This window comes from Oryctolagus cuniculus, chromosome 9 (assembly GCF_964237555.1).
Source record: "Oryctolagus cuniculus chromosome 9, mOryCun1.1, whole genome shotgun sequence".
Classification (NCBI taxonomy): Eukaryota; Metazoa; Chordata; class Mammalia; order Lagomorpha; family Leporidae; genus Oryctolagus; species Oryctolagus cuniculus.
The window spans coordinates 2,398,111-2,422,329 of NC_091440.1; the positions used below are offsets into that span (position 1 = coordinate 2,398,111).

Genomic DNA, 24,219 nt, shown 5'->3' on the forward strand with positions numbered 1-24,219 from the left:
TATTTTTTTAAATTTTTGACAGGTAGAGTGGACAGTGAGAGAGAGAGAGACAGAGAGAAAGGTCTTCCTTTGCCGTTGGTTCACCCTCCAATGGCTGCCGCAGCCGGCGTACCGCGCTGATCCGATGGCAGGAGCCAGGTGCTTCTCCTGGTCTCCCATGGGGTGCAGGGCCCAAGCACTTGGGCCATCCTCCACTGCACTCCCTGGCCACAGCAGAGAGCTGGCCTGGAAGAGGGGCAACCGGGACAGAATCCGGCGCCCCTGCCGGGACTAGAACCCGGTGTACCGGCGCCGCAAGGCGGAGGATTAGCCTAGTGAGCTGCGGAGCCGGGGTCCATGCCCATCTTACAGATGAGGAATGAGACCTTGCTCTGCAGTGGAGCCAGGCATGGGCCGGCAGACTCGGTAGTGGTCAGGGCTTCTGGCCGCGTCTTCCGGTGGTGGAAGGGGTGAGGGTCCATCTGGGGTCTCTGGTGAGGGCACTGACCCCGTTCTGGAGCACAGCACCCTTGTGACCGGACACCTCCCAGGGCCCCGCCCGACGCCGTGGCCTTCCCGGGCACTGGGCAGTGGGGCCTGGGCTTCCCCGCTGCGGCTCCGGCGCTGGGAGGGACTCGCGGTGAGACCCGGGACTCAGCCCGCAGCGCTCTGTGTGCTGCCACGAGGGCGTGAGAGTGGGTGTGACGTCCTGCTGTGTGCGCAGGCCTTCTGAGGGGCTGGGACTGTCCTGTCCATTCAGGCCATGGTGCACAGGTCGCTGACTGGGTGGGACCTCCCTGACCCGCCCGCACCCGCATCGCCGCGCTCTGTGATGCCCCTGCTGGTGCGTGTGAGCATTTCGTGAGCAGGTGCAGTTATTCCTGGCGGCTGGGCGGCGGAAGGGCAGGGGCCAGCGCCGGGTCTGCTGCCCGAGAGCAGAATTTGAGCAGACCTGAAGGACGGACGGGGCTAGCTCAGTAGTAAGAGAGACCTCACTGTTTCCCCAAGAGGTTGCGGGGGTGCAAACCCTGGTTGGGTTCAACTGCAGGAGGCCTTGGTGGGCCACACTGGGGACACGCTGCGTTGCCTGGGCCAGATCATTCGGGTTTCCCAGGGAGGCCGTGGAGCAGCGGGGGAGGAGCTGTGGCGGCATCGAGACAGGCGTCCCGCCCACTGGATTGCGCGGGAAGGCTGCCACCCAGAACACAGCCGGCCGAGGGCCACAGCTTTGCAGAGGTGGTGCGGCGTGCGAGGCTCCCCGTGCCGATGCTTCTGACTTCTGTGCCGCAGCTCCTGCAGGTGTGTGCGTGTGTGCACGTGTGTGTGTGCGTGTAGACTGGCCCCTGCTGGGGTCACGGCCACAGCAGCCCCTGCAGGTGTGTGTGTGTCCACATGTCTGCGTGCGTGTGCGTGTAGACTGGCCCCTGCTGGGGTCACGGCCACAGCCGCTCCTGCAGGGGTGTGTGTGTGTGTGTGTGTGTGTGCATGAGTGTGCGTGTAGACTGGCCCCTGCTGGGGTCACGGCCACAGCCGCTCCTGCAGGTGTGTGTGTGTGTGTGTGCATGCGTGTGCGTGTAGACTGGCCCCTGCTGGGGTCACGGCCACAGCAGCCCCTGCAGGTGTGTGTGTGTGTGTGTGCATGCGTGTGCGTGTAGACTGGCCCCTGCTGGGGTCACGGCCACAGCAGCCCCTGCAGGTGTGTGTGTGCACATGTGTGCGTGCGTGTGCATGTAGACTGGCCCCTGCTGGGGTCACGGCCACAGCAGCCCCTGCAGGTGTGTGTGTGTCCACATGTGTGCATGTGTGTGCATGTAGACTGGCCCCTGCTGGGGTCACGGCCACAGCTGCTCCTGCAGGTGTGTGTGTGTGTGTGTGTGCATGAGTGTGCGTGTAGACTGGCCCCTGCTGGGGTCACGGCCACAGCCGCTCCTGCAGGTGTGTGTGTCCACATGTCTGCGTGCGTGTGCATGTAGACTGGCCCCTGCTGGGGTCACGGCCACAGCAGCCCCTGCAGGTGTGTGTGTGTGTGTGTGTGTGCATGAGTGTGCGTGTAGACTGGCCCCTGCTGGGGTCACGGCCACAGCAGCCCCTGCAGGTGTGTGTGTGTCCACATGTGTGCGTGCGTGTGTGTGTAGACTGGCCCCTGCTGGGGTCACGGTCACAGCCGCTCCTGCAGGTGTGTGTGTGCACATGTGTGCGTGCGTGTGTGTGTAGACTGGCCCCTGCTGGGGTCACGGCCACAGCCGCTCCTGCAGGTGTGTGTGTGCACATGTGTGCGTGCGTGTGCGTGTAGACTGGCCCCTGCTGGGGTCACGGCCACAGCCGCTCCTGCAGGTGTGTGTGTGCACATGTGTGCGTGCGTGTGTGTGTAGACTGGCCCCTGCTGGGGTCACGGCCACAGCCGCTCCTGCAGCCTCTGCCCTCTGACGGAGGCTCCCCGGAGCCAAGGCTGTGACGTAACTCTGTTCATTATTTCGGATTCTGTTCATTCAGCTCAGTCTGGTTTCAGGTTCCAGTTAATCTGGCTCAAATCTCAAAGGCCATAGTGCAGTAACAGAAGGAATGACTGGTGCCTATAGAATCAGCAAGGTTCTGTCCTGTGGGTCAGTGGAACTGTGCCTAACGTGTGAGTGGGCAGACAGGTTGAGGCCGGGGCCCACAGGTGGGGCTGGGAGTTCAGTAAGCCTGCAGCAGCTGGTTGTTATGTTGATCGTTTTGTTTAGCGGCAAGTGATGCTATGAGTATCCAGATGGCCCTTGGCAGGAGAAAGGTTCCCCACCCCTGCTTCCGTGCTCAGCATCTTGGCTAGGATTTTCAGAGGAATTAAAATTTCTTTGGTTGATTTACTAGAGAGACCAAGGCAAAGAATACCCTGTCCCTGGTTTTCTCTCCAGATGCCCACAGTGGCTGAGGCGGAGCTGAGCCTGAAGGGGGGAGCCCGCAACTCAACCCAGGTCTCCCCCCCCACCCCGCGGGCGGCAGGCACCACCTGCTGCAGCGGCGCTGCTGGAAGCCGTCAGCCGGGCGGGAGCCGGGCTCTCTGATAAGTGGGATGTAGGTGAGTCCTGCGAGGTCAGCACCTGCCCCCAAGGTAGCTTTGCCACTAGACTGTAACCTCAGTTAAGCATCTGAGGTGGGTGATGAGGGTGATATAATAGCCATAATAACATGGCTAGAATTTTTTTAAAGATTTATTTACTTGAAAGGCAGAGTTAGAAAGGGAAATACCTTGTGTCCACTGGCTTCACTCCCCAGGTGACTGTAACAGCTGGGGCTGGGCCAAGGCAAAGTCAGGAACCTGGAATTCTATCTGAGTCTCCTGTGGGAGGGGCAGTGGTCCAAGTACTTGGGCCGTCTTCTGCTGCTTTCCTAGGCGTATTGGCAGGGAGCTGGATCGGAAACGGAGCAGCTGGGACTCAAACCAGTGCCCACGTGGGACGTCAGTGCTGGCCCCCTTCTTGAGATTTTTGAATCCTTTTGGTTTTCAGAGCCCGAGTGACCACAGTGCAGTGTATAAACAGAGTGGTATGCTAGTGTTCTGCTGCAGCGTTACATTCCCAGGACTAATCTAACAGTTGTTTTTTTTTTTAAAGATTTATTTTTATTTATTTGAAAGAGTTACAGACAGAGGGAGAGAGAGGTCTTCCATCTGCTGGTTCACTCCCCAAATGGCCGCAATGGCTGGAGCTGAGCCGATCCAAAGTCAAGATCCAGGAGCTTCTTCCAGGTGCAGGGGCCCAAGCACTTGGGCATCTTCCACTGCTTTCCCAGGCCACAGCAGAGCTGGATCAGAAGTGGAGCAGCCGGGACTCGAACTGGCGCCCGTATAGGACACTGGCACCGCAGGCCATGGCTTTAACCCACTGCACCACAGTGCTGGCCCCTCTAATACCATTTTAATAAGACCGTACTTGTATTGTTAGCCACTTCTGATTTACCAAAGAAGTTGCAATGCTAGAACGTGACGGGGGTTTAAAAGCTCTCCATGTTTCACTACCCAGGGAAGTTGTAGTGTGAGTTTTTATACAACTGAGTAGACGTGAGCTCAGACAGCAGCTCTGAAATGAGAAGTGCTGTCCCGTGCCCTGACGCAGGTGCAGCAGCTGCCGGCGTGGCCAGCACCCCTGCAGGCAACGGCGTGGACTGTCCGTGCATGACCGACACGTGGGAGCGTGTGCACGTGTGAAGTGTGGTGTCTTCGAGAGTGAGGGTGATGACTGCGATGTGAAGACGCCGTAGCCTTCTGTTGTTTTTTCTCCTTCCAGCTCGTACGTTCGATTTGATATAATTCGAAGGATCCTAACCAAGGTTTTTGGATGCAACATCGTCATGGTGATGGGTATCACAGATGTGGATGATAAAATAATCAAGAGAGCCAGCGAGGTAGGCCTGGAGCTTCGCTGCCCTGGTGCTCCGTGGGTCGTATTCTCCCCCCTGCCTGACGACTGCTCCCTGCAGGCACCACTGGTTCTCCTGCTGTGTTCCTGCGGGTCTGATGCCAGTGACAGGTTACCTGAGTGATCTCTGTTGTCCTGGTAACACTTCCTGTTGAATGCGCTGCTTCACTCTTCAGTGGTCCGGCTCCGAGGGTCCTCCCGCTCCCGCTGAGGGAGGCGGGCGGCCGAGCCGTACTGCCTCTGCCTTTGATTCTGTTTCCTGCTACCCTTCAGGCCTCAGAACAGCCCCTGTGCTAGGTGGAGAGGACCTCACTGCGCTTTTTAAAATACGGGTTGTATAAGGCTTTATTTATTTATTTATTTTCAAAGATTTATTTATTTATTTATTTAGCAGTCCCTGAGACAGAGAAAAGAGAGAGATGTTGCATCGATTGGTTCACTCCCCAAATGGCCGCAATGGCTGGAGCCAGGTCAGTCTGAAGCCAGGAGTTTCACCCAGGTCTTTTATGTGGGTGGCAGGGGCCCAAGCACTTGGATCATCTTCTGCTTTTCCCAGGCCTTTAACAGGGAGCTGGATCAGAAGTGGAGCATCCAGGACATGAACCAGTGCCCACATGGGTGCTGGCATCGCCGGCAGCAGGGTTAACTGCTATGTCACGATGCTGGCCTCTTGTTTAATATTTTTAAAAAATACCTGAAATTGGGGCCGGCGCTGTGGCGGTGCAGGTAAAGCTGCCACTGCCTGCGATGCTGGCATCCACATGGGTGGTGGCTGCCATTGGGTCCCGGCTGCTCCACTTCCTGTCCAGCTCCCTGCTAATGCACTAGGGAAGGCAGCAGAAGACGGCCCAAGTGCTTGGGCCCCTGCACCCACGTGGGAGACCTGGCAAAAACTCCTGGCTCCTGGCTTCAGACTGACCTGGCTCCAGCCGTCGCGGCCATCTGGGGAGTGAACCGATGGATGGAAGACCTCTCTTTCTGTCTTTCCCTCTCTCTTTGTCTCTGTAATTCCGCCTTTCAAATAAATCAGATTTAAAAAAACAAAACAACTCTGAAACGGTGTCCAGTCTGGAGAAGAAGGCAAGGGCAGTGAAGTCAGTAATGCGCTTGCCTCTCCCACTCTGCCCGCGTGCGCACAGCTTCCACTGTGGTGCCCCATCCCGTCTGGCTTTTCAGTTTAAATTTAAAAAAATAGATGTTTTGTTTACTTGAGAAACAGAGAGGAAGAGATTGATTGATCTCCCGTCCACTGGGTCACTCCCCAAATGCCTGAAACATCTGGGTCTGGGACAGGCCAAAGCCGGGAGCTTGATCATCCCAGGTCTCCTGCATGGGTGCAGGGCCCCAGGGGTGAGCCAGCCTGCTGCCTCTCAGGGTGCACATTTTTAGGAAGCTGGAGTCAGGACTGAATCCCAGGCACCCCAGTATGGGGTGTGGGTGTCCCATGGGCGTCTTAGCAATGGGGCCGAATGTCCAGCCCCCATCCTGTCTGGATCCAGCTTGGTGCCCGGTGCTGCCTGGATCCTCTGTCATGTTTCTTCCCTTGTTTCACTGCCACCCTCTGCCCCTCCCCATCAGGAACCAGGCGTTGGTGCAGCCTGTGCTGTGGGGGGATGTCCACCCGCCAGGACCAGGCATTGGTGCAGCCTGTGCTGTGGTGCTGTGTCCTCCCCATCAGGAACCAGGCGTTGGTGCAGCCTGTGCTGTGGGGGGATGTGCACCCGCCAGGAACCAGGCGTTGGTGCAGCCTGTGCTGTGGGGGGATGTGCACCCGCCAGGAACCAGGCCTTGGTGCAGCCTGTGCTGTGGGGGGATGTGCACCCGCCAGGAACCAGGCCTTGGTGCAGCCTGTGCTGTGGGGGGATGTGCACCCACCAGGACCAGGCCTTGGTGCAGCCTGTGCTGTGGGGGGATGTCCACCCGCCAGGAACCAGGAGTTGGTACAGCCTGTGCTGTGGTGGGATGTGTACCCGCCAGGAACCAGGCCTTGGTGCAGCCTTGCTGTGGGGGGATGTCCATCCAGGCACAGCCTGGGCATCGGGACTGTGGCAGTACATCTCACTCAGGTCAGGAACTGGTGCAGCCTGTGCTGTGGGGGGATGTCCACCAGGCTGCAGGCCCCATCCGGGTGCTTCCATCCTTGCTAGCTCCTCCTCCAGGACCCCTTCTAGAACCCTGGTGATTTAGTGGTACCTGGGTCTCCTTCCACTTGTGATGGTTCCTCATTCCTTAAGTTTCCCTGTCTCCTGTCATTGATGGTTTCAAAGACAGGACTTTGATTTTGTAGGGTGACCCTCGTGGGTTGTTGGCTGTGTCTGTTCTACAGAGAGGTGTGGAGAGGCAGAGGTGTGTCGGTGACCCCCGTGGGTTGTTGGCCGTGTCCCTGTTCTGCAGAGAGGTGTGGAGAGGCAGAGGTGTGTCGGTGACCCCCGTGGGTTGTGGGGTGTGTCCCTGTTCTACAGAGAGGTGTGCAGAGGCAGAGGTGTGTCCTTGTTCTACAGAGAAGTGTGCAGAGACAGAGGTGTGTCGGTGACCCCCGTGGGTTGTGGGGTGTGTCCCTGTTCTACAGAGAGGTGTGGAGAGGCAGAGGTGTGTCTGCAGGTGGCACAGGCCTTCCAGGGCCTTCTGACTTCAGCCCTTCTGGGCAGGGTCCTGCAGGTGGGAATGACTCGGGCACTGTGCCCAGCAGCAGAAGAGATCTCTTTGCTGCCCAGCTGGCCCAGCAGAGTCTGCCCTCCCAGACCCGGGAAGGTGTAGGTGCAGCTGCCGTCAGGGGCAGCAGATGGGTGTCAGGGTGCTCTCCGGGCTCCCCCAGGTAGCTGGGGCACCTGCCCTGCTCACGGCCCCCTGCTGCAGGGCTCCTCGTGGTCCTTGGACGTGGCCTTTTTGACGGGATGATCTGACCCTGCAGGGGCCCCGTCCCTCGCTGTGCCTGCGGGGTGTCTGCCCCATCGTCGTCCTCTGGACCTCAGTCTTCTCAGTTCAGTGCAGCCTGCGTGGCATGGCGTCTCCTCATTGACGTGTCAGGTGCTGATTGGCTGATGAAATAAGTAAAGCTGACCTGATTTTTTTTTAAAGATTTTTAAAATTTATTTGAAAGAATTAGAGAGAGAGAGAGAGAGAGATCTTCCATCCCTGGTTCTCTCCTCAGATGGGTGCAGTGGCCAAGGCTGGGCCAGATGAAAGCCTGGAACCTGGAACTGCATCGGGTCTCACAGGGTGGCAGGGATCCAAGTGCTGAGCCGTCCTCTGCTGCGTTCCCGGGCGCATTAGCAGGGGCTGTACTGGAAGTGGAGCAGCCGGGCAGCACGCGTGTGGGGTGCCAGCATTGCAGGTGGCAGCTTAACCCATTGCGCCACAGCACTGGCCCTGACCTGCTTTTGATGTGAACGATAATTTTTTAGTCTTTGTAAGCCATTTTTAAAAATCCCGTCACATCAGAGTTGCCACCTCAACCGTTTCCAGGTGGCATTAGGTGCCTCACCTCGTCCTGCATGTGTCTCTGGAACTCATCTTGGAACCGGAACTCTGACCCACCCCTGGCAGCCCCCACGCTGCTCCCCGTCTCTGAGTGTGGCAACCTGGGAGCCTCCCAGGAATGACTGAGTTCCTGAGTGTCGTGGCCCCCGGGCTCCCCGTGCTATGGCGTGTGTCGGCATCTCCCTGTTAGGGGCTGCGTGGTAGTCACTGGCCAGCGTGTGGACGGGCCGCGTGGTCTCCATGCCTTCCTCACCCTTGGATATCTGGGATGCTGTCGTTCCACTGCTCGTTATAAAGTTTTTTAAAATTTCACTGATTTTCATTCTATTTGAAGGGCAGAGAGAGACACAGATCTTTACCCGCTAGTGTATTCCTCAAATGCCCACAGCGTGGGGGCTGGGCAAGGCTGAAGCTAGGAGCTGGGACAGTCTGAGTCTCCCGCGTGGTGGAAGGAGCCCAGGGACCTGAGCTGCCAGGGCACGCGTTAGCAGGCCGCTGGAATTGGGAGTGCAGCCCAGGCACGCCAGTGTCAGCGGGGCAAGCTTCCCACGTGGTGGCTAGCCGCGCGTCACATGCCGCGTGATGCCACGGGAGCCGCAGAAGCCATGTTGGAAGGGAGGGCTGGGTGTTGGGGCAGCGTCACTGTGGTCAGCCATGCCAGAGGATGTCTGTGTGTTCCCATGTATGATTGTATGCACACGTGTGTTCTCGTGTGTGTGTATGTGGTGGTTCCATTTAGAACCAGAGAGATTAATTTTTTTTTTCTTAAAAAAGATTTATTTATTTATTTGAAAGGCAGAGAGAGATCTTCCATCCACTGATTCATTCCCCAGATGGCCGCAATGGCCAGGACTGGGCCAGGCCAAAGCCAGGAGCCTGGAACTCCAGCTGGGTCTCCCACATGGGTGGTAGGGTCGACTTGGGCCAGCATCTGCTGCTTTCCCAGGTGCCTTAGCAGAAAGCCGGATTGGAAGTGGAGTCCCACTTTGGAAAACCTCTTTGTGAAGAGATTCAGAGGTACAAAACACTGGCGCCGGTGCTGTGGCGGAGCGCGTAAAGCCACGGCCTGCAGCGCTGCGTCCCCTGTGGGGGCCGGTTCGTGAGTTGCTGTGCAGAGAGAATCAGGCAAGTCAAGCAGTCACGGGTCTTCAGGTCCCAGATGGCACAGCGTTGGATCCAGGCAGGCCGCACGAAGACACTAGGCTTTGTTGCCCGCTCTTTGGTCCTCTGGATTTACGCGAGTTAGCTGATTTTTGGGCCTCCGAGCTGTGCCCAGCAGTGGGACGGTTCTGTGTGGAGCACAGCCGGCACTGGGCGCTGTCTCCGCTCTGCGCCTGTAACTCCTTTCAGCCTCGTCTTCCCCACCGAGAGCTGCACCCTCAGGGCAGCCGAGGGGTTCTTCGTGGAGGGAGTCGCCAGGTGTGCTGGGAGACGGAGCACTGATTTCCAGAGGCAGCAACACTTGGCTGCCTGTTGTCCCTGCCGGTGCTGGCGTCTGGGATGGTGCCTGGGCTGGGGGACATGGCCGCTGCCCACCCCCTCATCTCGATGAGAAATTTGAGGAAGTTCCGTCATGTGCCAGAGTGGAGATTCCCTCTGCCGTGAAACGGGAGTCCCATTTCACTGTGTGTGTGTGTGTGTGTCTACACACGATCACGTGTATGTGTGATCACGTGTGATATTTGTGCTCCTGCGCATGCGTGCACGAGTGTGTATGCGATCATGTGTGTGTGTTGTGTGTACACACATCTGTGTATGTGCACGTTGTATACATGTGTGAGTATACTGTGGGTGCTGTGTGCCCCTGTGTGTGCACGTGTATTCACGTGTGTACTGAGCAGTACACGTGTGTGTTGTGCACACGTGTATATGCATGTGCTGTATGCACATGCGTATACACGTTGTGTGTGTGTGTGGCGGGCCGGGGGCGAGTCTGGCACACAGGTGGCTGCGTCCGGAGGCTCGTGGCTTGTCTGGCGGTCCGCAGTGCGGAGCCTCGCCCCGTGTCAGGGCTGTGCCTGTCCCGTCTCTGCAGATGCAGATCTCCCCTGCTGCCCTGGCCGCTCTCTATGAGGAGGATTTCAAGCAAGACATGGCAGCCCTGAAGGTGAGCGTGTGGCCGCTGTCCTGCCGTGACACAGGGCGGGGGCGGCGGGGCCCCCTGCACCCCGGAACCGCAGACACACGGCCGTGTTCCCTGCTTCTGGCAGGTCCTGCCGCCCACCGTGTACGTGAGGGTGACGGAAAACATTCCTCAGATAATTTCTTTCATCGAAGGAATAATTGCCCGGGGGCACGCGTACTCGACGGCCAAAGGTAGGACTTCCGTCGTTGAGGCCGGGCGGTGGGTGACACCCGCGGCAGCGTGAGCCGTGGGCTGGGCCGGGCGTCCCGTCCTCGGCAGGACTGCGGCTTCCGCCGTGTAGTGTCTGCAGCCTTCCCCGGTGCTCCTCCTGCAGGCGCTCTCCACACTTGGAGAAGTGGTGTGGGAGGCCCGTCCTGGGGACCCCTTGGGCTCCGTGGTTGGTGTTCACCACGGTCGTCTTTCAGCTTTGTTTAGAAATTCTAGCAGGGGCGGGCAGTGTTAATAGGGTTAGGCCACTGCCTGCAGCACCGGCATCCAGTGGGCGCCAGTTGGAGTCCTGGCTGCTCCACTTCCGACCCAGCTCCCTGCTGGTGCGCCTGGGACAGCCGTGGAGGATGGCGCAAGTGTTTGAGCCCCTGCCAGCCATGTGGGAGACCCAGATGGAGTTCCTGGCTCCTTCGTGGCCATTTGGGGAATGAACCAATAGATGGAAGATGTCTCTGTCCCTCTGTGGGTCTACCTTTCAAACAAATAAATCTTAAAAAAAAAAAAAAAGGCAGGCAGGAATTCTCATAACAAAGAGTTGGGACAGAAGCAGGGCAGGCTGCTGCCTCTTGGTAGGGGCGAGCCCGGTCCCTCTCTGCGGTGCAGGGTTGGTTCATCTGGGAGGTAGCACGTCCCTGAATGGAAGGACCCAGCGTCGTCATCAACCCGAGACCGGCTCCGGGGCCTCCCTGTCCCTCTGCGGTCATTTGCTCAGTCACCCTCCAGATCTCCAGATGGCCCGCTGCCCCCTGCCTGTCAGGCAAGGCTGTGCATTCAGAAATACGCCTTTCTGGTCAGTCTCTGTGTGTGTCTCTTGCTCATTCATTTACTTATTTGAAGGGCAGAGACAGGCAGACAGACACAGACAGAGCTCTTGGATCTGTTGGTTCACTCCTCAAACGCCCGCAGCGGCCAGGGCTGGGGAAGGCCAAAGCCAGGGGTCCAGAGCTCGCTCTGGGTTCCCACATGAGCAGGGACCTGACTACTGAGCCATTTCCTGCTGCCTCGCAGGGTGCACAGAGGTGGGAGGCTGGGATTGGGGTGGAGCTTGGAGTGTCAGAGTGTCACCAGGCACTCGGATGTGGGACCAGGTGTCCCAGTGCTGTGCCAAACACCTTCCCCTTTAGTTCCTTTGATCTGCAGCAGTCTGCCCCCTTCTTCCCGTCCCTGTCCCCTTTCTAAGAGCCCGATCTGTTCAGTTGTCTTACGGACCCCTTCGTGTCCGGGTTTGTGCCGCCACTTCCTTCTGGTAAGCCTGGTGGCTCTGTCTTACGGCAGGGTAAGACTGGCATCCTGGCGTTAGGCCGCTGCCGTGGCTGGGCACTGAATCCGCTGTACCTCTCTTTCCTCGTCTGCCATCTAAATCCTCCTACCCGTTAACCGGAGACACATCTCCCCGTGAAGGTCGCACTGTTTGCTACCGCCGGTGATGTCTGCCTGGACCGTGCACCCGGCGGCCGGTGCTGTGCTGCCGTAGTTTGCCTGGCGACCTGCTCAGGTTTTGTCCCAGCTGGACGAGGAGTTCTCAGGCCAGAGAAACCTTTCACGTTACTGAAGGCCCCAGCCCAGGGCCACGGGTGTGCAGCTGCTGACATCCTGTGTAAATCGCCAGGCTGTGTGCCCCTGGCTGCCATGAGTCCTGTCCCGGCACTCGAGAGGAGGGTGAGGGACCCTCACACGCAGCCCGTGTGCCTGGGCTGCCGCGCGCGCTGTCGGTACCGACTGGAGCCTGCGTCTGCAAGCGCTGGGTGACTGGTCTAACTTGAGGCATGACGTGCAAGGACGCGGCTGGGTGCTGGGCGCTCACCCTGTGGCTTTAGCAGTGGCCCTGCCAGCTCACTGCCGTGGCTCGTCACACATTTCAGTGACAGTGTAACTACTTCAGAGCACACTCACATGCACCCAGACGCCAGCAGTTTGGACTCTGCGACAACTCCACAGGGACTTGGCTGTAGTTGACCTTTGAACTGATTGTGGAGTGGTACCACGCACGCGAGGGACCCTGTTCCTGCCACCTCCGGTGGTCTCTGTCATTCCTGCAGAGCTCGCGTGGGCTTAGCAGGCAGCAGCACGCGTCCAGCTCAGCACGGGGGAGTCCCACCCAGGGGAGAGCGCCTGTCCAGGTCTCCGGGTCCGCCTGCCCCTTGTCCCCCTCAGTGAGCCCTTCCTGGGGAGCCTGTGGCGTCCCCGGTGCCAGTGCAGAGCCTCCTGGGTCCTACGGTGACTCAGTGCCAGTGTCCCCATTAAGGCAGCACAGGTAAGAAGTAGTGACTGTGCTCATGAACGTGAAGACTGTTTTAAACTCGAAAGCTTCAAAGTTGCACCCTCACTTGGGCCCTTGAGGTGGCTGCGTGCGGCTCAGTGGCTGCTGAGTGACGGGCTGAGGTCTGACATCCATCCCCACAGCCTGCACGTGCACCCCCTGCCTCAGGGAGCAGGGCTCCTGCCCAGAACCTGGTCTGTCAGGGAGAGGGGGGTGACAAGAAGCCCCGGGACAGGCTTCAGTGAGCACGTCCTGTCTCAGCAACCACACATCTTTTAAAGGGCAGGCAGAGGGGCGTAACTGATTCAGAGTGACACCAGCTATAGGACAGAACCGACACTGGCGCCAGCATGCCTCTCCGGTCAGTTTGCAGGTCATGTAGCTAGCAGGGTAGCTTTCCAGGTGGGCCTGGGCCACACCCAGGAGCAGTTTACCTGATTGGCAGAAGGCTGGGGTGGGGGGAAATGTGCCTGGGGCTCCCGCCACCTGCCAGCAGCTGGGCAGCGGGGTCCCTCCTGGGAGGCGTGGTACGCCATGGCCTCTCCACCTCCTGCGAGGGCAGGCACCAGCCTCACGGGGTCACCCGCTGCTGTGCCTTCTCAGGGCTGTGGGCTTGCGCTTCATAGTCGCAGGTGGCCCCGGTCAGCCCCGGCTCCACAGTGGCCCTGGCAGGGGTCGTCCTGCCTCAGTCTGGAGTGCGTGCCGCAGCCTGTGGGCATCCCTGGAACTTGCTGGGAGGGTCGTGGAGTCCAGCCCAGACCAGGAGGGGCTCTGAGAAGATGCCTGGAAGGGGCCTCGGTGCCGTGGGTGACTTGGGCCTGGCCTGAAGCCCGAGAGCCGCAGGAGGCCGGTGGGTCGGGCAGTGCACCCGCTTTCCTGCTCCTTGTTGGAAAGCGGCGTCTCCACAGTTCACAAAGAACTCGGGGCCGTGTTTGCACGTCTGTGCTTCGTGCAGTGCCACATTGCGTTTTCTAGAATGTGCTGCTGGAGTTTATAGCTGGTTTAGCAGCGCTGTAAGACGGAACCAGTGCAGGCCAGATGCAGCTTCTGTGTTTAAATTCTGATTCCTTGTTTGGGGTTGCGCTTGCACAGAGGTTGCTGTCTCAGCTGAGCAGCTGCGAATCTTGATCCCCTTTGTAAAACAGGCAACGTCTACTTTGATCTGAGGTCCAGAGGAGACAAGTACGGCACACTCGTCGGTGAGGTCCCCGCTCCGGCTGGAGAGCCAGGTGAGTTGGCACGGCCCCTGCCTTGCCCCTCAGGTTCTGGGGAGGGGGATCTGGAAGCAGGCCTCCATTCATTCTGATGTGGTGACACTGGGCATGCGCCCACCACAGCCGTGCTTGAAATGTAATCCTGTGTCTCTGAGAATTGTAGAGTATGACGGGTCTTCATAAAGTTCATGAAAAGTAGGTTTTTTTTTTTTTAAAGATTTGTTTATTTATTTTTGAGGCAGAGGCAGAGAGAGAGAAGGGAGAGGGAGAGAGAGGTCTTCCATCTGCTGGTTTACTCCCCAAATGGCCACAGTGACCAGAGCTGTACCAGTCCAAAGCCAGGAGCCTGGAGCTGCTTCTGGGTCTCTCACACGGAGACCCAGATGCTGGGTCTCCCAGCACATGGGTGCTGGGGCCCAAGGACTTGGGCCATCTTCTGCTCTCCCAGGCCATAGCGGAGAGCCAGATCAGAAGTGGAGCAGCCAGGCCTCAAACCAGTACCTATGTGGGATGCCGGCATTGCAGGCAGTGGCTTCACCACTACGCCACAGCGCCAGCCCCGAAAAGTAGGTTTTTGAAAAACCGCGTGAGTTTCAGAATTTTTAACACCAAAATAAACTTACCTTTATTTATGTGAAAGGCAGAGTGACACATAAAGGAAGAGAGAGAGACAGAGATCTATCCACGTGCACCTGACAGCGGGCCGGGGCTGGGCCGGGCCAAAGCCGAGAGCCAGGGTCCCCATCTGGGTCTGTACGTGAGAGGCAGGGAATCAGGTACTTGGGCTGTCACCGGCTGCCTCCCAGGGCTGTTGGCAGGAAGCTGGGTCAGAAGCAGAGAAGCTAGGCCTGGAACCAGGCACTCTGATGTTGGACGAGGGTATCCGTACCCCAAGCGGTGGCTTAACCCACTGTGCTGTGATGCCTGTCCTTTTGTCTTTTAGTGTTATTATTATCAGGTGCAGAGAAAGAGAGAGAGCTCCCATGTGCTGATACACTCCCCAAATGCCCACAACAGCTGGGGCTGGGTCAGGCGGAAGCCGGGTGTGTGATCCAGTCTCCCGTGTGGGTAGCTGGGGCCTATCCACCTGAGCCATGGCTGCTGTTTCACAGGGTGTGCGGTCGTGGATAGCTGGAATTGGGGCAGCTCCGTGGTCGCTGTCTCACAGGGTGTGTGGTCATAGCTGGAATAGGAGCACCATGGTCACCGTCTCGCGGGGTGTGTGGTCGTAGATAGCTGGAATTGGAGCAGTGCCGGGACTGCACCCAGGCTGCCAGATGGGATGCGGATGTCTTCACTGGCATCTTAGTGGCAAGGCCAGATGCCCACCCCGAAGCTGTTCATTCCATTTCCCGTGACTTTATGAAGTTCCTGCAAATAAACGTTAACCAGCAAGTAAAATGTCTTCCCGCGTGCGTCTGCACTGCACTCTCTCCCGGCAGATGGGCGCTCACCGGTTCTCTGTCCCCTTCCCGAGTTGTGCTTTGTGTGCACGCGCAGCGGGGTGTCGTGCTCTTCCGTGTCCCGACTTCCCAGCCTGTGTCAGCAAGTCGTCATGCCACACCTTTTTCCATGGAGAAGCGATAATAAATGTGGAGGACTAAGTTGGAAACAATTTTCGGAGGCTACGATTTGAGGGAACCAATCAAGAGTGACAGGCAGAAACCCCAGAGACGGGGTCCTGGGTCTTTGTGGACAGTATTTGGACAGGTGCTGTCTCCGTGTCCTGTGAGCTGTGCAGTGGGAGCCCAGCTGTCAGTAGCGGCCTGGGTCTGACTCTGCCACCCCCACCCCCACCCCGGGCTGGGACAGAAACCTCGGGATCTCCATGCGCGGGGCCTCACGGAGGCAGAGGTGCTCCTGAGAGTTCTGTGTCCTGGCATCAGCAACAGTTTTTATTCTTTTTTTTTTTTTTTTTGAGATTTTTATTTATTTATTTGAGAGGTAGATTTACAGAGAGGCACAGAGAGAAAGGTCTTCCATCCATAGTAGCCAGAGCTGGGCTGATCTGAAACCAGGAGCCAGGAGCTTCTTCCAGGTCTCCCGTCCTGGTGCAGGCACCCAAGCACTTGGGCCGCTTCTGCTGCTTTCCAGGCTGTAGCAGAGAGCTGGATCGGAAGAGGAGCACCCGTATGGGATGCTGGGGCGCAGGTGAAGGCTTAGCCCACTGTGCCACAGTGCCGCCCGTTTTTATTCTTTTTAAACATCTTAGCGCCACTTTAGGCTCACAGCAAAACTGAGTAAGGTAGAGATTTCCCTACATTTGCCATGGATACCCGTCCTGTACCAGTGGGTCTGCCTGTCACAGGCATGCTAGAGCTGGCCCCAGAGAGGGCTGGACACAGGTACCAGGACGTGGTGCCCACCTTCCCAGGAGCACCCGCGCTAACTGCACTGCCCTCACTGCCTGCTGGGCTCCGCCTCCTCAGCCCCGGCTCCCCGGAACCCTAGCACCCCCGACCTTGCGGCCTGCTGCAGACTGTCCTGTGGTGGCCTGGTCCAGCGGCAGCCTCCGCACGCCAGCGTCTCAGGCTGAGTCGTGTGCATTTCCGTTTGCTGCATGTTCCCTCGGGGTCGGACGGCTCGCCGGGGCGCCCTAGCCACCTCTCCCTGTTCCCCATGCGGCAAGCTCCGGTCTTGAGATCTCCCACTGCCCAGCCCGCGGGGTGCTAGGCTGCTTCGCCTGTCTGCTCCCTCTCCTTAGCGGGGCCCCCCAGGCTGCTGGACTTGTGAGAGGACAGCGCGTGGTGTGGGGAGAGAGGAGAGTGTGGGAACAGAAACGGGAGGCGCCTAGAGGAAGGAGGTCTGGGGCGGGTGTCACCGTGGCCGTCGTAGGACCCCTCCTGCTGACTCCTCTCGTTGCTGGCAGCTGACTCCGACAAGCGACAAGCCGGGGACTTCGCCCTGTGGAAGGCGGCTAAGCCCCAGGAGGTGTGCTGGGCCTCGCCGTGGGGCAGCGGTAGGCCCGGCTGGCACATCGAGTGCTCCGCTGCCGCCAGGTAGGTTCTGGGGCTGCTTGTGTGTGTGTGGCGCCTGGTACGGCTCAGCTGGGCCCACAGAGCAGGCTGCTGGGCGGCAGGGCCGTGGGGTGCGTGAGCTGCAGGCGGGAAGCGGCCAAGCCCGGGACATGCTGCACTTCCAGATGTCAGCAGCTCCTCGTTTTAGTGAACGAGGCCACTCTAGGTCAGGCATGAGCTGCGTGTTGGACCGGCAGGTGTGCCTCCGTCTCCTCTGTAGCTGGCCCCAGTGTGCCTGTGCCTGAGGGCCGGGGGCCAGCCAGACCACTGGAGCTGGAGGAACCTTGGCCGGGCTGTGGCACCTTCAGAAACCTGTGTTTCCAACCATTTTAGGAAAAGGGCACATACCCACATCCTCAGTGCCCCTGTGGAGAGAGCGCCACCCAGGTCTGTGCTGCTGGGGCCAGCAGGTGCCCAGGGGACGGAGCCCCCTCACTGCCTGGTGGGAGTGCCGGGTGTGCGGGACCGGAGGCCGAGCCGCTGCGCAGCCTCATGCAGAAGCGGTGGTGGCTGAAGTGTGCTGCCTCGAGTCCTTCCCCGACACTCCTGTGCTCGGGGCCTGCACGGGCTTGTGAGAGTGCATGTTACGAAACAGCTGTGCACGGTCGTGAACACTTTTTCTTTTCTTTAACTGGACCACCTAGTTAAGTGTTTATTTTCATCTACTTGAAAGGCAGAGTAACGGAGAGGTTCACTCCCCAGGTGTTTACAGCAGCTGGGAGCCAGAGCTCGGTCTGGGTCTCCTACGTGGGTGGCAGGGTGCCAAGTACTTGAGACATCTGCTGCTTCCCAGGGTGCATTAGCCGGGAGCTGGGTCAGAAGCCGAGGGGTCAGGACTTGAACTGGGAACTCTAGTATGGGGTGCAGGCCCTTAGTCCACTGTGCCACGAGGCCCACCGTCATAGCGAGCTTTTAGTGCTGTTTTCCATGGACTTTTTGAAGTATCCTTATACGATCACTAAGTAGTAAGTTTTCAAAAGCCAAATGAGAAATTATGGTTTCACCGTTCTGTCTCTTGTTAAAGTTGGAAAATTAAGTTCCAGCTATTCAAAGTGAGAAATAATTGTTTTAAAAAACCAAATGTTGTGTCTGAAGCAAAGAGAACTAAGTCTAGTACAAGCCGCTGTGGATTGGGGATTTTACGATGAAGGAAAAGATAAGATTTGAGTTTTCACGTGAATCAGATCAGTTAAGTGATGCCAGTTGACCTGGCATTTAGATCCATTTATTCGCACCTCGGAGCGGCCGGGTGGGTAGGCTGGTCCTGTGTCGTGTGGCTGGGCTGATTCGCTGTCCGCCGCTGTGCCATGCAGCTTGGTGTTCGGAAGTCACCTGGATATCCACTCTGGCGGGATCGACTTAGCCTTTCCACACCATGAAAATGAAATTGCTCAGAGTGAAGTCTTCCACCAGTGCGGCCAGTGGGGCAGTTACTTTCTGCACTCGGGTAAGTGTGTGCCGTTTGGCCCTGTCCCTTCCCGTCACTGGGGAACAGCAGCTGCTGGAAGTACCTGGATCAGCCAGGAGGTCAGGAGACGGGTGTGTGCCTTCATTGGTTTTAGACAATCTCGCAGGCAGGTCCAGACTTCCGGAACATGGTGCGGGGTCGGACTTAGAATGTTTAAACTGTGCGTGGTGTCAGCAGTCGAGGTGGTAGTGTCTTTGGCGGGCATGTGTCCGCCAGTTTTCACCAAGACTGGCCGTGGAGCACCTTGCGTCTGAGTCGGACAGAAGCAGAGGGAGACTGCTCTGTGGGGAGCAGCCGCAGGGCCTCCCTTGGAGATGGGCCATGTGGGACCACAGTCCGGGACGGACTCCAGCCCAGGGTGTCCCGCACTGAGCTTGGTCCTCCTCTTGTCCTTCACCACGGGGGCCCAGTTACGGCTGTGAGTGCCACCACAACAGAAGACCCAGCTAACGGCACTCAGAGGCCGGCACCCTCTGGCTGACAGCGTGAGCTTGTACCTGGGGCCCAGTGAGCCCAGCGAGAGGTTCCTCCTCTCAGGGCTTGCTCAGCTAAGCCAGTGCTCTTGAACTGCAGCAGGGGGTGGAATGGGAGGCAGTTCGGTCAGTGCCACCTTGTCCAAGCTGTCTGCTGGGACCTCGTGTCCTCGTCCACCTCGGGGTGGCGCTGGCTCTGCTTGGATGTAGAGTGAGCATGGGTGGTTGCAGCGTCCTGCAGGCTGAAGGGGAGGCTGGGGGTCTGTGGAAGTGGGTGCACGTGTACATCACGGAGCTCCTGGGAGCACGTGTGTGTCACGTGTGTGTGTCACAGATCTCATGGCCCCGGCACAGGTACATGCACATCCGAGCTCACATCAGCTCACAACAGCACAAGAACAGATGTGTTACAGAGCCCATGTCAGTGTGTAAACAGGTGTGTGTGTGACAGAGCCCATGTCAGTGTGTAAACAGGTGTGTCACAGAGCCCACGTCAGTGTGTAAACAGGTGTGTGTGTGACAGAGCCCACGTCAGTGTGTAAACAGGTGTGTGATACAGAGCCACATCAGCACATGTGCAGGTGTGTGTGTGACAGAGCCCACGTCAGTGTGTAAACAGGTGTGTGATACAGAGCCACATCAGCACATGTGCAGGTGTGTGTGTGACAGAGCCCATGTCAGGGTGTAAGTGGGTCACGTGATACAGAGCTCACAGCCATGCATACATGGGTGTGTATGTGTGTTACAGACCTCATGTGGGTGCTTTTGTGTCTGGCTCACAGCAGCTCGGGCACATGTGTGTCTTAACACTTGGCAGTAATGGGTACGCATTGCAGAGTTCACATCAGTGCATACACATGTGTGTTACTGCACTCAGCTGTGCGTGCATGGGTGTGCACGTTACAGAGGTTATGTCAACATGTGCATGGGCACGTGTGTTACAGAGCTCACAGCAGGGCATGTGTGTTACAGAACGCCCATCAGCCTAGGCCCAGGCCTGTGGGTGTGCAGGTTCTAGAATGGGGTTCCTTACAGGCTTCCTGGGAGGTGGAAGCCTGCGTCCCTGAGGCCTGAGGGTGTGCGGGTTCTAGATTGGGGTTCCTGTGGGCTTCCTGGGGAGACGGAAGCCTGCGTCCCTGAGGGTGTGTGGGTTCTAGATTGGGGTTCTAGATTGGGGTTCTAGATTGGGGTTCCTGTGGCCTTCTGGGAGGTGGAAGCCTGTGTCCCTCTGCCCTGCCCTTCCTGCCCTCCGCTGGGAGGAAGAGTCCCTTGCTTCTCACCCAGTTCCATACAACTGCTTTTGTTTTTGTTTCAGGACATTTGCACGTGAAAGGCAAAGAAGAAAAAATGTCCAAATCATTGAAAAACTACGTCACTATTAAGGTACTGTGCTGCTGGCCTTTGTGACCGCCGATACCAGACTCTGCCTTAAAGGCATCCGTGTGGTCTGAGAACCACAAAGGCCCGTCACAGTGGCCGTGAGCCCTTGCCCTGTGACCCTGCCTCCTCCCACTGCCCCTGGACCATGGCGCAAAGTGAAAACCTTCACCAGACGTGGTGGTACCACAAATGCTATAAATAAGGAGCCCACGGGGATGGCTTCCAAAGCCGCAACTCTGAGCAAGGGCGGCACAGGCCCCTTTGACGTGAGCGGGGCTGAGTGTGCAGGGGTGGGGGTGCGTGCCATCCTGTGTAGGGGTGGGTTCAGGCTGGAAGCACGCACACGCGTCATGCTGTGGCATTGGGGTTCACACTGCTGGTGCCACGGCTGCACTCCCCGAGTGGGCGGTTCTCTGTGCGCCAGCCGTCGGGGGCTTTCCTGCGTCTGCGCTCCGTGGTCTGCGCTCAGGGAGAGGCTGCAGTCTGCCGCTGCCACTCCACGGCCTCAGAGCCCCGGCTTTCGCGCTTTAAGGTGAGATAACAGCACCTGCCGCACAGGGTTCGTGTGCAGGGAGCCGCTCTGCGGTGCTGGGCAGGTGCGGCCGGGCGCAGGGGTGACAGGTGGTGACCCCCTCAGCCCGGGGCAGGTGTGGCCGGGCACAGGTGTGACAGGTGGTGACCCCGTCAGCCCGGGGCAGGGGTGACAGGTGGTGACCCCCTCAGCCTGGGGCAGGGGTGACAGGTGGTGACCTCGTCAGCCCGGGCAGGTGTGGCTGGGTGCAGGGCTGACAGGTGGTGACCCCGTCAGCCTGGGGCAGGTGTGGCTGGGCGCAGGTATGACAGGTGGTGACCCCATCAGCCTGGGGCAGGTGTGACAGGTGGTGATCCCGTCAGCCCAGGGCAGGGGTGACAGGTGGTGACCCCCTCAGCCCGGGGCAGGGGTGACAGGTGGTGACCCCCTCAGCCTGGGGCAGGGGTGACAGGTGGTGACCCTGTCAGCCTGGGGCAGGTGTGGCTGGGCGCAGGGCTGACAGGTGGTGACCCCGTCAGCCTGGGGCAGGTGTGACAGGTGGTGACCCCGTCAGCCTGCGGCAGGGGTGACAGGTGGTGACCCCCTCAGCCCGGCGCAGGGGTGACAGGTGGTGACCCCGTCAGCCCAGGGCAGGGGTGACAGGTGGTGACCCCGTCAGCCCGGCACAGGGGTGACGGGTGGTGACCCCGTCAGCCCGGGGCAGGGGTGACGGGTGGTGACCCCGTCAGCCCGGGGCAGGGGTGACGGGTGGTGACCCCGTCAGCCCGGGGCAGGGGTGACGGGTGGTGACCCCGTCAGCCCGGGGCAGGGGTGACGGGTGGTGACCCCCTCAGCCCGGGGCAGGGGTGACGGGTGGTGACCCTGTCAGCCCGGGGCAGGGGTGACGGGTGGTGACCCCGTCAGCCCGGGGCAGGGGTGACGGGTGGTGACCCCCTCAGCCCGGGGCAGGGGTGACGGGTGGTGACCCCGTCAGCCCGGGGCAGGGGTGACGGGTGGTGACCCCCTCAGCCCGGGGCAGGGGTGACGGGTGGTGACCCCCTCAGCCCGGGGCAGGGGTGACGGGTGGTGACCCCGTCAGCCCGGGGCAGGGGTGACGGGTGGTGACCCCCTCAGCCCGGGGCAGGGGTGACGGGTGGTGACCCCGTCAGCCCGGGGCAGGGGTGACGGGTGGTGACCCCGTCAGCCCGGGGCAGGGGTGACGGGTGGTGACCCCGTCAGCCCGGCGCAGGGGTGACGGGTGGTGACCCCGTCAGCCCGGTGCAGGTGTGACAGGTTTTGACCCCATCAGCCTGGGGCAGGTGTGGCCGGGCACAGGTTTGACAGATGGTGACCCCGTCAGCCCGGCGCAGGGGTGACAGGTGGTGACCCCGTCAGCCCGGCGCAGGGGTGACAGATGGTGACCCCGTCAGCCCGGGGCAGGGGTGACGGGTGGTGACCCCCTCAGCCCGGGGCAGGGGTGACAGGTGGTGACCCCGTCAGCCTGGGGTAGGGGTGACAGGTGGTGACCCCGTCAGCCCAGGGCAGGGGTGACAGGTGGTGACCCCGTCAGCCCGGGGCTCTTGGCCGTGGCCGCCCGCTCCCGCAGTCACTCCCTCCCTTGGAGGTTTCTGCAGCGCGGACGCACGTGGAGCCGCCCTGTTCTGCCTCGCAGGCAGCGGCCGGGCCGGTTCTAGAGCAGAGAGGACACTTAGTGATAGCAGCGAGCGAGCACCTGAGGACACTGCGGCCCCAGGCTGTCCCCGTCCTCCCGCTGTCCTGGTGCGTGTCAGGGACGGGTGTCGGCGCTCTGAGCCCCAGGAAGGGCCGCTGCGGTTTCTGGCTGAGCGCCTGCACGTGGCCACCACGCTCAGGCCCCCCAAGCATGCGTGGCTGCTGCTCCTGCGAGGGCCTGGAATGTCCCTCCCCTCGGTCAGGCCCGGTGCTGTCACCTTCCCACCGTCAGCCCCGCGGCGCCAGCACCGTTCTCCCAGGCCACCGGGCCACCTCTCTCTCTCCCTCACCCACTGAGATGAGCAGGGAACCCGGTCTCTGGGGACAGACGTAGCCGTGTGAGCTTGGAGACGGAGATGGCCAGACAGGGAGCTCCCCTCTCGGAGCTGTCAATCACAGCCTCGGGGTGACTCCAGCCCGCCCCCCTGCCCTCCCAGGACTTCCTGCGCACGTTTTCCCCGGACGTCTTCCGGCTCTTCTGCCTGCGGAGCAGCTACCGGTCAGGTGAGCCAGTGCCGGGCGTCATCCAGGTGTACGACAAATGGGGTTGACCGTGAAGGTGGAGGTGAGGCCCCTGGCGGTCAGCCCTCGGGCCTGGGTGCACCCAGAGTCTGAGCCCACCTACCCCGGCCCTCCCCGCTGGCCTGTGCAGCCCCGTTGTGTAGCCGCGCCCTGCTGTCTGCTCCCTCCTCCACTGCCTGTGTTGCTGCCCCTCCTCCCAGTCTCCCTTCTGCCCCCGCACAGCTCCTGGCTGAGTTGGCTTCTGTCCTGTTGCTGCCCTTCTGGCCCGGACTCTGTGTCCCCCTCGTCCCTGCTAGTCCCTCCCTGCACGGTAGGGTGGTCATTGCTATTGCTGTGTGTTAGGGAGATGGGAGGGTGGAGCCCTGGCCTGAGGCCTCTCCCCCCACACACCCCTGGGGCAGTGCCTGCCTCCTGCTGACCAGCAGTGGGCACCAGCCCCCTCGCCCAGTCCGCCGCTTGGTCTGGGGGCCTGGGTTCCTGTCCACCAGAGTGTTGGGAGGAGTGAGGCTGGGCTCTGCGGATGCTGCCACCCCTTCTCAGGACGTCTCTCGCCCTCAGCCGTGGACTACAGTGGCAGCAGCATGCTGGACGCCCAGCACCTCCTGCTGGGGCTGGCCGCCTTCGTGGAGGACACACGCGCCTACATCAAGGGGCAGTTGGCGGGCGGCTCCGTCGAGGAGGCCGCGCTGTGGGAGAGGTAAGGCCACCCGCCCCGGGAGCCAGGTGTCCGGTGTGGGCCCCGCACGGCTCCCTCCTTGGCCCCCCGGCTTTGGGCAAGTCCACAGAGTCCCGGGGTGAGACGGGGACTCTGGTTGTGCCTGGACTGGGCGTGCCCGAGCTTGGCAGGGCACGTGGCGTCTGCCTGCGTCTGGTAACGAGCTCTCACCACGGCAGCGTCACAGTCGCGGGAGGACTGGGGCCAGTGGGCCTGTCGCAGCAGGGCAGGGCCCAGGGGTGGCAGCCACCCGTGTCGGGGTCCACTGTTGCCTGCCTGAAGGGGGAACGTGTGCTCGCGCGTGTACAGCCGCAGGCTGCTTCAGACGGACACTGGTGAGGGGGAGGAGCCCAGGCCCTGACGTTAGCTCAGTACGTAGCCCGTGACGGTGCCGTGTGCGGTGAGGTGTTTGCCATCGCTGGTCCATCAGGTAGTAGTGTGCGGGTGCAGGACAGAGCTTCCTGGGGGAGGTGCGGACGGGGAGGCTGGTGGCTGCCCGGGGGACTGAGGAGCCGGGTGGGCAGACGTGGCCCCGATGTGGCCCTGCTGGGAACTGTGGAATGTCACCAGGACACAGCCCTCCCCAGGGACCCAGGGTGGCCCCTGTGAGAACTGGTACCGGTCAGACTCGGGCAGCCCTGGCTCCGGGGCCGGGGGGCGAGGAATTTTTCTCGGGGACTCAAGGACTGGAAGCCCAGGGCCTCAAGCCTGCGGCCCAG

General features: G+C 60.1%; 1 protein-coding gene and 1 long non-coding RNA gene across 6 annotated transcripts in view; both read left to right on the forward strand.

The window, feature by feature from the left end:
* Window positions 1-24,219, forward strand: part of CARS2 (cysteinyl-tRNA synthetase 2, mitochondrial) — a 47,209-nt gene that overhangs the window by 10,033 nt on the left and 12,957 nt on the right. The window contains exons 3-11 of one of the 5 annotated variants that reach the window (XM_070048567.1): window positions 4,245-4,362; window positions 9,892-9,963; window positions 10,067-10,172; window positions 13,615-13,698; window positions 16,553-16,682; window positions 18,014-18,147; window positions 19,957-20,024; window positions 22,701-22,767; window positions 23,344-23,482. In XM_070048567.1, coding sequence (XP_069904668.1) covers window positions 4,245-4,362; window positions 9,892-9,963; window positions 10,067-10,172; window positions 13,615-13,698; window positions 16,553-16,682; window positions 18,014-18,147; window positions 19,957-20,024; window positions 22,701-22,767; window positions 23,344-23,482 — 918 coding nt within the window. The other 4 variants (XR_011378699.1, XR_011378700.1, XM_070048569.1 and 1 more) reach the window with 4 other exon arrangements.
* LOC138843748 (uncharacterized) lies at window positions 1,285-2,867 on the forward strand. The gene is made up of 3 exons (XR_011378701.1): window positions 1,285-1,918; window positions 1,994-2,076; window positions 2,235-2,867. It is a non-coding gene; the product is annotated as an uncharacterized lncRNA (long non-coding RNA).